The following is a 12,264-nucleotide window of genomic DNA, read 5'->3' as shown; positions in this document are numbered from 1 at the left end:
CCCCAACAACAGCAGCCCAACCTTCTTCCTTTGGTTCCCGAGCTCCGGGGGAGCGCTCTTTTTCCGAAAATCACATTTCCTGATTTCAAAAACTCATGAAAAAAATATACATCTAGAAATAAGCTTTTAAAACGTTTACTCAAGAGAAGTGGCCGTTCTAGCAGTCTATGTCAACACTATCCAGCATCATTGCAAGTTTAAAATTAACTTGCCACAACCCAAACCCAAGTTTAATTTAATTAGGTAGCTCCCTATTGTGTGAATACCGCATCAAGGTGACAGCTAGCATCCCATACGACCGAACTTAACAATCTAGGAACCCCCTTCTTTTTTTTTGCGAGGAATCAGGAGTGCTTCATTGATAAGTAGGAATCGTAATACCATCCGCAGAAAGAAGCTCGGTTACAGAAGGAGGTGACTCAAGTCTTAAAATCTCTGGCTCTACACCCCTCTTAGCTAATTTAGCAAGTTCATGAGCAATTCTATTGCACTCCCTCTTCACTAAGGAAACTCGAAAGAGGTCGAGATTCGCCAAACGAGTAGAAGATGACCGAAGCGGCCTCTACCACGATCAAACGTCCGAAGACCAGCTATAAGATCAGCACAATCTCCTTATAAGAGGCATATTACTCCATTGCATTGCAAGCCGCAAGCCCAATCCACACGCCAAAATTTCAGCTTCTTCCGGTGAAGCGCAAGCCTGGAGTTTTGTCCAAGAGGAGAGCAGAACCTCTCCACGGCAGTTGCGCAGCACACCTCCAGCACAAGCCACACCAGAATTCACCTCGAAGCCCGCATCGGTGTTGAGTTTAGCCCAGCCGCTCTCCGGAGCTTCCCAGCGAGGAACCCAGCAGCCGGAGCCAGCCTCTGAATAAATCGCGGAGCCTTCCGTTTCGCAGCAACCCCCTTCAGGGCTCAGGCACCGGGGAGCTTCTTGCCACCGAGGAAAACGTCGGTGAGGACAGTCCTGGACTGCAGCGATGCCTTCAGAATCGCCAGGCCCTGCACGTACAATACAGTCCATTTGCAGCGAGATTTATAAATTATGGAACGAAACTGAAAACCGAGAGAAGAACACATAAAAGAGCAATTGTGATCGATGATGGTGCATGCTAGCTATATCACACGAACCTCCTTGTAGCCTATCTGCACGGTCTTCTCCTGGAGCGTGCTCAGATCCCTGATGCCAAAGGAGCCCAGCAGGGTGATGCTGGAGATGGCTGACATGGCCGTGACCTTAAGGTCGTCCGTCACTGTGTACATCACCTTATCCGCCAAGGCCGACGATGACACCGCTGGCAAGCCGAGGAGGGAGCTGGCAGCAGGGGACAGCATGGCGGGGCAGAGCCGGAGGAGCGCGTCCTTGGCGGCACCGGGCTGGACGTAGGTGCCGTTGAGCTTCTCGGCACTGCCGTAGAGGTTGCCGACGCAGCCGACCATGGCCTCCTTTCCGATCAGCTTCACGGCCGTGCCGACAGGCACGGCGAGGAGGGAGAAGAGGAAGTCAACCACGTCCTTGCCGGCCTCTGCGAATAGCACCCGCTGCGCCTTGCTGTCCACCAGCAGCTTCAGGCTCAGCGCCGTGCTGCTCCCGTTGCCGGTGGTGGTCGTCGCCACCTGACCCCGAACAGCCTCATACACCATCCGTGGCACCTCTGCCCTCTGCGGGCCATCTCCTTCGCCTTCGTCGCTCTCATCTAACGGGGATTCAACAACCTCGTCACCAGAATCTAGCTCGTCCGGCAGTCCATCCACATGACCATTGCGATCAAGGACTGCAAACCTATATGGGCCGGCATGTGGAGTTGGGAGAAGAGGCCCTTCTTCATCTTCCTGAATAGGACATCTCGCCACACCACCGGTGCTAGCTAACTGCATCTCCCCAACAACCGTACTGCATCCAGCCTCACTGGCATCGGCAAACTGCACATAAACCATCGGGCGTCCGTACATTGCGGCCCCAGGCTTGCTCGCAATCTTCATGTACGAACGCCAATCACCGTCACCTTTCACTTGGCGTAGCCCCCAACGATGCATTGACCCTTCTTCTACCGGCGGGACGATGAACGCTTCAACGATCAGCTTCTTCAAAGCCATCTCCAAACCAAACACAGCCTTGATGCACTTTGTAACATCCAAGAAAGGAGTGTTCATCATGCCTTCTATCGTAACAATCTTGTGCTCACACTGCGACACATCAAGCCCGCAAGGCCCATCGCGTACAACGCCATCACCGTAGAACACCAACAGTTTGTTCATTGTACCTACCCAATAACCATATTTCAATACCATGATTAATGACATATTAATTGAATAATATTAGTTTACCATACTAATTTACAAACAATTATTATTTATCGTACGCTCTTCAACCATAGTAAGAAAAAACCTACAAATATACTTAAATTAATACTGAAAGGCATTAAAGCTTTTTTTAATTTTGTTTTACCAAATTAACACAAAGTACTGTAGTAATATTTATTTTTGAACACCACATTAAAATCAGCATTGATTATAATAATCAATAAAATTCCACATTAACTCCATATCCATCAGTACGATAAACTAAAGTACAATCAAATAAAAAATATTTAAAAATTTATACATTATCACTACAGGGTGTCCTCGTATAAACCTAACCTTGAAGGTTTTGTTATGCAGCACGAGATCTCCATATAATAACCAGTAGAATCAACTAATCATAATCAGCCACACCATATTTTAAGATAAACAATGTAAATATGAGCTAATGATGAACATATATAACGAACATTGCATGTACAAACTTATTATACTCCCTCCGTCCAACAAAGGATGTCTCAACTTTAACCAAATTTGAATGCATCTATACACTAAGTCATGTCTAGATACATCCAAATTTTGACAAACTTGAGACATCTTTTGTTGGACGGAGGGAGTATCAAATTGGAGAGCACCCATTGATCCATAATTATCTTCAACTACGCCATCTTCTAGTTACCTACCATCCTAATGACCATAATTAATAATCTAATTAGAATATAATACAAATCTATAGATAGAGTATTATGCATGTGAAAATAGACTATCTTACCTACTTAAGTACTGCACCTAACATTGCCATATCAAATAACAGTCTTTCGAATCATACAATAGAACAAAACATCCTTTATCTATACCTATATAAAAAATACGGACCGTTCCCTTCACCGTTGTCTGTCAAACTTCCCATAAAATTTGTGGGCCCCCATGATTGCACCGAATCTATCTATATCTATACCTCTATACCTATATATCTATACATATCTAAAAAATACGGACCGTTCCCTTCACCGTCGTCTGTCAAACTTTCCAAAAAATTTATGTGCCCCCCAAAATTGCATGTATATTAGGCCTACTAAGCCGACTGGCTCGTTACCTGCAACGAATTGGACTAAAACTCCGCGAGGGAATCCATCGCCAATGGGGTCGCTACGAGAGTCGGGCAACAACTCTGAATCTGACGAGAAAAAGATCGCTCCGCCAAAACACTATTGTACTTGGAAGATGAGACCCGATCGGGCACCCATCGGACAAGGAATCGAAGCCACGGCCGTCCCCTCTGTCTCCCAGGCGCGGCCACGGCTCTCCTAGGGCTAAATTACACGAGGAGATGGCGAATTGTTAGAAGCTGAGTGAGCGAGAGAGATGGCCAAACAGGCCATGTTGATGGGTCATTGAGTCATGGGCTACTGGGCCAATTTTGCACTTGGTTTTTATTTTATTTTTTACAACAGGGTACAACCGTTAATCCTTATTGCATCAAAGAGTACACATTTCGCTAAAAAAATCAAAGAGTCCACATATTATATAATAAAAATAATATTTATTTAACTGAAATATTAACTGGGCGACCCATCGGGTATCCATGGGTATAAACTTATACCCATACCATACCCATGACTAATCAGGTGAGCCATCGGGTATACCCATGGGCGTAAACGTCGACCCAAATGGGTTGGATATCCGCGGGCGAGTTGCCACATTTAATACTTGCCGGCCATATAAGACAGATTCCAACCGCCACGCAGAGAAATGACTATGAGCAGACAGATAGCCGAGAGGCCAACGACGTCAAGTCGTCTGAATTGCCCACAAGTCAGATCCGCCGAACAATTCAAGCAAATAATTGGAAAAAATTTACACGTGCACTGCCAGTTTATTAATTAGGCTTGATTTAATCTAATATTGATAAGGTCATTAAGAAAACCAGCAAAATCATATTAGTCATACTCAACAAAATAATCAAATGTCTATACTCATAAACGAACATCCAGCTGCCAAAACATAAATTTGTTGCCCCTTCTAACTCTTTGTTTTAACGGGTGAAGTGAGATAGTGGAGAGAAATAAAAGAATTAAGTGATTCCGTCTTAAAACTTCTTTGACCGGGTGATGTTATATACTCCCTCCATTTCACAAAGGTTGGCATATTTTGCTTCGTTAAGACAAGTCTTTGACCAAGAATTATTCTATTAATATGTAAGTTATATGATACAAAACCATGATCATTAGCAAGAACTTTTAAAGACGAATCCATTGATATAAATTTCATGTATGAAAAAACACATATCAATAGAGTTTTCATTGGTCAAAGCCTTGTCTTAACGAAACAAAATACGCCAACCTTTGTGAAATGGAGGTAGTAATTTTCAGAAGGAAGTGTATGGTTCTATTTTGAGAGACTAGAGTATAGAGACACAATCTTCGAAAGAAATCTTTTCTAAAGGGATATTTGGTGATCATTAAAGAAGAGCAAAGAGAGATTTTGATGCATGTTTTTGAATGTATCATTTTATTTTCTAGTTCTGTTGCAACGCACGGTCATTTCAGCTAGTATATTAGCTAATTATGATGTTCATCTTGCATGTAATTTTTTTCTTTCCCAAAAAGGGTGAATGCCCTTACATGTCAAAATAAACTAACACATTTTGACACATCTAACATTGATCTATAAATATCTCCAACTACAACATGCAGAGATTTCTAGCCCAACATCATCAAAACCTCTCGGAGAAATACGTAGCTAGCCAGCATTATCATATTATAGAACTAATTACCAGCAAATGATGAAACAACTAAAATACACTTAACTGCGTGTCCATAAAACCGTGCATTTCATAGGCCTCACCAGCTCAGCTTGATCTACAATTTCTTCAGTTACTTGGTCTTAAAATTTCAACGCTAAAGCCCACGAAATCAAGCTCTAAAATGGCAATCAACTTCCTAAAACAGCACATAAAAAGTACTCCCTCCCATAAAGGTTGGCACGGATTTGAACTAGCGCTAGTTCAAAACCGTGCCGATTTTTATGGAACGGAGGGGGTATAAAACACGCATTTGGTAGATCTTACCTTGATCTATTATTTCTTCTACTATTGCAGCTTCAAGATCAGCATCTAAATGAGTCAAAATCAAACCACAAAAGATCGAGCTAGCTGCTGCTGCTCTTGTTGTTCATCCCGTATGCGATAGTGAGAAAGGGGTGGGGGGAAGCTATGAGAGGAGCAGGCGTGCGAGATGGAGGGGGCGGCGGCGGCTGGGGACTGCGGGCCACGGCGGCTAGGGGACGGCGAGGGCTGCGGCGACGGTGGCGGCTGGGGGCGGCGAGGGCTGCGGCGACGGTGGCGGCTGGGGACAGCGGGCGGCGGCTTGGGAACTGCCACGTGCGGCGGCGCCGTGGGACTGCGGGCGGCGGCGGCTTGCGAACTGCGACGGGCTGCACGGCCTTCGCCCGCTCGTCGGCTGCAGGCGGTGCTCTGCCTTTTCCTTTTACTTTTTTCTTTCTCGGTTTCTTTATACCTAAGTTGCCTAAGTTGATTTCTGACCGCTGGATGTGATGTGTTCTTTTAAGATTCGAAATGGGCGACGAAAGAAAAAGATAAAATGAGATATACACACTAATTCAACTGTTATGTCGTCAAGTTAGATTTAAACTTTTTTAAAAGAAATCAGGCAACTTAGATATACAAGCAGCTGCTTTTTCTCGATAGGTGTTGTCGATGAAATCTTGAGAATTATCTATTTTTAATTATAACCATGTTGAGAACCAGCGTCTTTTCCTTGATCGGGCCGTCCACTGCCCCCCCCCCCCCCCCCCCCCCCCCCCCACGCCCCCACACACACAAAACCAACCCGCCGTCGCCCCCATCCATGACGTGGCCCGGCCGTATGGCAACGTCATCGCCTCCCCCCGCCCCCGGCCCCCTCGGCCGACGCCGGCCATCTTTGTTCACCCCCCCAGTGAGTACTTCGACTGGTCACATGGTAGATCGGCAAGCTTAAGTGGAAAGACAATCATGGAACGAAAGTGTCAAGTATAAATGTTTGTCTAGCCGCAAGATCTTTTGGAATCAGCTGTCACCTGAAAGCTGAATTTATTTATTACTACCTTCACCGATAAGCAGGTCTCTGAGCCAGGTGGAGAGCTTCCAGGCACGCATACGCCTCCAGTGTTGCCGGGTTCATCAAAACTGCAATGACAACTGCCGAAGCTCCCTAAAAATCACCTGACGACCACCACCCCCTCTGTCCTGCAGCTTGGCCACAAATGGCATCAACATTTGCCTTCAACTTCATAGAGCTTCCGGGGATGCATACGGCTCTAGTGTTTCCGGGTTTGTTAAATCTGCAAAGCTGAAGCTCCCTGAAAATTTCGCAAAAAAACAAGAAGCTCCCTGAAAATCACCTTGACGACCACCATCCCCTCTGTTCTGCGGCTTGGCCAGGCATCAACATTTGCATTCATCGTCCCAGAGGGCAGGGGATTCCGCCTGGGAATTGTGGCAGCCGACGGCACAGGTGGCAGCCCCTTCTTCTATGTTTCCAAATCCTGCATGATCAATCCATGAGTAGAGAGTGGGCTCTGAAATCCCTCCTCGTGAATAACTCCGGGACTTTCTCATTTGATGGATCCACTGAATACATTGCCGCATGGACTGTTAGCTCTCTCATTCGTTGGGCCTACTTTAGGTGCGCCTGCTGATTGCCGAAAAGTGGATGCTCCTAAATAAAAACATGCACCAGCCGGGAATCGAACCCGGGTCTGTACCGTGGCAGGGTACTATTCTACCACTAGACCACTGGTGCTTTGTTGAAATGGCCTCTTTAGAACCTAGTTCTTCTATCCGCTTATTGTGTTTTGAACCATTCGCCCTCCAATTTTACACATCCTTTCATTGAGGAAAGAAAAGGACAGATGTGGCAATCATGCTTCCGAAAAAAAAACGAGAGGTCCTCCAAAAATAAGGCTTGCAGCATCCAGTTCTCCTTGAAACCGTGATTGAACTATTTTAGAAAAAAAAAAACTCTTGAAAACACTAACCTGTAGGGGCAGGTCGGAAAAAAATGCCGCCGCCGGACAGACCCCGTGACCTAGCCGCCGCCTACAGATCTCTTCTTGTCCGGCCGGCCGGCGACCGTTCGAGCGGGTTCGTGCCTTCTCCGCTCGCCGCTCCAACGGAAGGAGAGAGTAGGGACCCTGGACCTGTGCTTGGCACCATAGTAGATCGCTAAAGTTAGGTTTGGTTCAGCAATGGTGGCATTGTGTGGGCCACGAATAAGAATAAGGTTTCCTCAGCTCCTCGTCCACCTCGTCGACGGCGATCTCGCTGGTGATGTTGAGGAGTGTGGGGTGTTTGGTCGCCTATCTTTTGAAGTGGTTGATCTAGTTTTGTCTTCGTGTTTTGCAGGTAGCATGCGTGTCTTGGTTTGTTGGTTCCTTCTCCAATTGGCGAGGCTCAGTCAGTTCTGACTTCGTCTCGGAGTTAGTGCGGATATGTCTTTCCTAATCCGTCTGACCAGATCTGGAATTGTCATCCAACCCTTTTTGTCGTTTTTTTCTCTGAGATGGTGGTTTGTTTCTCAGATCACGATCACCGGCGTCTTTTGGCTCCGACCAACGACTTTCTGGCTGCTACGTCAACAACGTTTTTCTGGCTCCGACGTGGTTCAAAGGTCCATAGACATCATCGAGTTTCGCTCACGGTGCGCCAACAGCTAGTGCTCTTATTTTGAAAAGAAATACCTAACTAAATACTAAGAAAATTTTCTGTTGACAGCAATCTATGCTTCACAGTAGTATATATTTTGTATAGCGAAGTCCTAGATAGGAAAGTAGAGTAGGCACAGATCCTCTACAAAAGGAAAAATCTATCTTATGAAAAAAAGATTGATTGAACTTTCCAACGGCCTCATTCCATGAGTAAAGGGTTGAAAGGGATTCGCTTGGGCAACGAAATCAAGTCCTGTTCCCCTTTTTTCTCTTATTGAATTAACTAATTGATTTCCTTTTTACTTTTGGATTTTTTTCTCCGCAAGAACTTGCATATAACGGTTGATTTAATATATGTCATTGCATTCTTGAAAAAAAAAACTGACCTGTACTATGTTTCATTTGACCACTCTAAATCATGAGCACAACTGCACAAGGGGTAAAATCAGCAAAACCATGAGACAGATTGTCTTTCTTTTTTATAGATTTCCCAACGAGCTAGAGAGCGGAAAAAAACAAACTTGCAGCTGGAGTGCTTTACGATTAATAATTAGGCGAGTATCAGACATCTGGCAGGTGCTTGCATGTGCAGATGCAGTGCCAAACAAACAGTAGTAGGCCCCGCCTCTTGTCGCCGGCGATGTCCGGTTAGTTAAGCCACATGCGCCGTCAGGAAAAGCCGCACGCCACTCATCTTGCCCACCCCTCTCTCTTCTCATTTTGCCAAAACAAAAACGTTCATCTCTTCGCCGTTTATCTTTTCTTCTCTTCTCTTCTGTTTCGGCAAGAGCAGCTCACCTTGGCTTTAGCTTATGTCCTGCTTTGCCTCTCGCTAGCTTCCTTCCTAGCTAACTAATCTTTGTGTGTTGCCACTGTGTGCCTGATGTTGAGGTCTACCCACCAAAATCACGTGTGCACCAATTCTCTGCCTCCACAATTATTCTCGATCTTTAAAATATCCTCGCTGCTATGTCGAACGGTCAATCTGGAATAGAATGATCCTACTTCCTGCAGAAAACTCGACTTTTCTTCTATATTCATGTGAGATTTTACAAACAGAGATCGGTCACTGAATCCCCCGTAGAAGAGGAGGGCCTGTCACTCACAGGATTGCAAGCACAAAACAAATGACCATTCTTGCACCAGATGAAAAAACACAATAATAATATGACGGGTCATCACACAAGATTCGAGAGCATATGACAAATCATGTCAGCTACGAGATTAAAAAGAACAGAGGATCAATTTCATTTTTCAAGCCATATCATGTCATCCTGCTGCAAAGACAAGAAACAATACATACATCAGGAGGGGAGGGGTACACCACCAGAGGAACGATGGTGATATGATACAATCCATGTCGTCATATATACAGTTTTGATTGACACTACGCCGATCCATCATCGATCACAAAGTCATGAGGAGGTACTATGGAGTATAATTAACGACGACGAATCAGGCGCTCAATTCTGCTAACAAACTACTAGCAAAAATACAACAAGATGATGATGATGAACAGCAACAAGCTCCAGCTGCTGCTAAAGTATCACCACCCATCCATGCATCCTTTCTTCTAAGAGAGATTTTACAACAACATGATCACCTTCCTCGGTCTGGATCTCTGGCTATAACGACGCCGCTGATAACTGATGGCGACGATGATGGTGCACCAAGGTGAGCAAGATCACAGTTCCCTCACTATCAGGTGGTATATGGATTTCGATTACCGGATTGGCACTGGGGCGCCGGGCTCGGCGAGGCGGCTGTAGAGCGCCGCGTTGAGCTGGTCCTGAGAGTAGACGCGGTTGGGCATCTTGACGGCCACCTGCTGGATCATAATGTCTTTCACCACCGAGACGCTGGCGTGGTACACGTCCAGGTCCAGCTCCCGCAGCGCCGTCATCAGCTTCGCCGCCGGGTGGTTACGCTTGTGGCACTGCACACGGATCATCGCCTCAAGCCCGAGGATCTTCGCCTCGATCTCCACCGCGTGGCATCGCGGCCCACTGTCGTGCACCCCCGACAATGGCGCCACTGGCCTAGCATCGCGCTCCTTCTTGAGCGCCTCAATCTGGGAATGGAGAGTATCCTTGTCCGACTCCAGCGCCGTCATCTTGCCACGGAGCTCGTTGATGTAAGAGATGGCGTCGCCCAGCAGCGACGCCTTGTCCATCTTGGACACATTTGGCACCACGGCACGGAGCGCATAGAACCGCTGGTTCAGCTTCTCTCGCCGCTGCCGCTCCGCCTCCACATGGTTCAGGGGCTCCTCGCGCCCGTTTGCCGGCTTGCGCCCACGCTTGCGTGGCCTCTTCTCCTCTGGTGGCGGCACCACGCGGCTGCTCTCCACCTCGCGGACGGACGCCTCCAGGTCCGAGTGGTCCGACTCTGACTTGGCCGGGGCGCCCGTGCCCGTGGAGGGCCGCGTCGTCGGCGCGGACGAGAAGGACAGCATGCCCTCGTTGGCCGTCGCGGACGGGTGGTGGTTGGTGTTGCTGGCGCGGGAGGTGGCCTCCATGGACCGCTTCGGGTTGTTCTTGGCTTCGTTGGTAGGGGCAGTCACGGTCGCCGTGTGCTGTGAGAAGAGGCTCCCAGGCGCGGTGGTGAGGCTGGCCGCCGCGGCGGGTGGCGCGGGCGACGGGTTCCTCCTGCTGGTGCTGTCCGCGCCGAAGTTGAGGATCTCGCCGGACTCGGGCTTGAAGAAAGGCGGGGTCACCGTGACGGAGGCGTTGGTGGCGAAATCAGAGAAGTTGAGCTCCCGGCGGAACGGTCCCTGCTGCTGCTGCTGTTGCTGCTGGCTTTGCTGGTGCTGGAGCTGGAGCTGGTGCGGGTGCTGATTCTGCCGCGGCGGCGCGGCGGGTGCCAGCGTTGCCGGCTGCTGGTGCGCGTGCAGGGACGGGCCGGCGTTCTCCGTGAGCGTGCTGGTGCTCCCGTTCTCGAAGTGATGGATCTGAGGCGGCGGGGGCGGCTTGGAGACGGAGATCTCGACGGAAGGCGACTCCTTCATGTCCCCGACGGGCGCGTCGGTGAGCCAGAGCACGGACGGATCCGTCTCCGCCTGGTCCCCTCCGTGCTGCTGGTGCGGCGCGACGGGCGGCCAGGAGGATCCAGCGCCCCCTCCTCCTCCACCGCCGTTGAGGTTGAACAGCGAGCGGATCCTCCCCAAGCTATCGGCCGTCTGGAAGATGACCTCGGTGGCGCCGAGCTCGAGCACGCCGGTGCCGACGGGTATGCAGACCATGGTGCGCAGGCCGAAGGTGTAGGCCTGCCTGGCCCTCTCGCAGGGCGCGCTGGCGAGCCCCGAGGCGATCCAGGTGGGCTGGCGGGTGTAGAGCGCCTGGCCCGGCAAGCCCATCCCGTTGGGGAAGGACTGCGTCATGGAGACGAGGAAGAACCACTCGGTGTCCGTGACCTCCTCCTCCACGGCCTCGTCCGGCGCCGCGGCGCCGCCGCCCGCGATGAGGGAGTTGAGCTCCCTGAGGACGCGCTTGCGGTGCTCCTGCTCGGCGGCGGAGGCCGGGGTGGGCTGCTGCCTGGCGCGCTTGTCGGCGTCGTCGCAGCCCTTGTAGTAGCCGTCGCCCCATCCGAGGAGGGAGGCGCCGGCGCCGGCGTCGGTGGAGGACTGCCAGAAGATGGCGTAGGTCCAGGTCTCCCTGGAGCCCTCGATGATGGCCTGCAGGCGCTGCTGCAGCGTGTCCTGGTTGAAGGCCGGCTGCTGCGGCATGACGGCGGCGGGCGGGGGCGGGGTGGCGGCGGCGGCGCCCCAGGGGAAGGTCGGCAGGTCGGCGGCGGAGGCCATGAAGGCCTCCATCATGGACGCGTTGTCGTCCGTCCACAGGTTCATCGGGGACGACAGAGGAGGGGAGGGGAATGGATGGGGGAGAAAGAAAGCACGCGGAAAGGGGGAGAGAGAGATTTGGAAGGAAGGAAGGAAGGAAGAATAGATTGGTGGTGAGGGGAGGGACGAGGCCCAAAGTAGTAAATTGTGCGGGTTTGGTCGCCGTCGACGTCGTCTCCCGCTGCTGCTTATTTAGTTGGTGTGGGTAAATTCGACTGTACTTCCTTGACGCTCTTGCAACAGTAACTGTCTTTTCTTCCGCCGGGAAAAATCTAATCTTTCGCCTGCCGATTTCTTTCCTTTTCTTCTCCGTTTTCTGGATTCACCGGATTGCCTGCCAGAAATCCAGGGCAGGGGTTGTGTAACCGCCGGGTTCCTAGCCTAGCCCCCATTCCCTGCAGCGTGGGCCTTCTTGT

At 49.7% G+C, this 12,264-nt stretch overlaps 2 protein-coding genes and 1 non-coding gene across 3 annotated transcripts; all 3 read right to left on the bottom strand.

The window, feature by feature from the left end:
- Positions 1-327: 327 nt before the first annotated feature.
- Positions 328-5,802, bottom strand: LOC100822133. The gene is made up of 3 exons (XM_003572073.4): positions 5,372-5,802; positions 1,132-2,264; positions 328-1,002 (listed from the first exon to the last, which is right to left on the bottom strand). The coding sequence occupies exons 2-3, from the start codon at positions 2,257-2,259 to the stop codon at positions 916-918; spliced, it is 1,215 nt and encodes a 404-aa protein (XP_003572121.1). The 5' UTR covers positions 2,260-2,264; positions 5,372-5,802; the 3' UTR covers positions 328-915.
- A 1,233-nt stretch (positions 5,803-7,035) lies between these two features.
- On the bottom strand, positions 7,036-7,106 carry TRNAG-GCC. Its single transcript has one exon. It is a non-coding gene; the product is annotated as a tRNA-Gly (tRNA).
- A 2,128-nt stretch (positions 7,107-9,234) lies between these two features.
- LOC100836477 (transcription factor MYC2) lies at positions 9,235-12,010 on the bottom strand. Its single transcript, XM_003574333.4, has one exon. It carries the CDS (start codon positions 11,852-11,854, stop codon positions 9,734-9,736), a length of 2,121 nt encoding a protein of 706 aa, XP_003574381.1. The 5' UTR covers positions 11,855-12,010; the 3' UTR covers positions 9,235-9,733.
- Positions 12,011-12,264: the final 254 nt, after the last annotated feature.

This window comes from Brachypodium distachyon, chromosome 3 (genome assembly GCF_000005505.3).
Source record: "Brachypodium distachyon strain Bd21 chromosome 3, Brachypodium_distachyon_v3.0, whole genome shotgun sequence".
NCBI lineage: Eukaryota > Viridiplantae > Streptophyta > Magnoliopsida > Poales > Poaceae > Brachypodium > Brachypodium distachyon.
The sequence above is the reverse complement of the archived record's forward strand: the minus strand, read 5'-3'. Positions and strand labels throughout refer to the sequence as shown.

Excerpts from the sequence above, each read along its gene's own strand:
- LOC100836477 (XM_003574333.4), bottom strand. The coding sequence starts at position 11,854 with ATGAACCTGTGGACGGACGACAACGCGTCCATGATGGAGGCCTTCATG.
- LOC100822133 (XM_003572073.4), bottom strand. The coding sequence starts at position 2,259 with ATGAACAAACTGTTGGTGTTCTACGGTGATGGCGTTGTACGCGATGGG. Across the intron at positions 1,003-1,131 it reads TGCAGATAGGCTACAAGGAG|GGCCTGGCGATTCTGAAGGC; the intron begins GTTCGTGTGATA and ends TTGTACGTGCAG.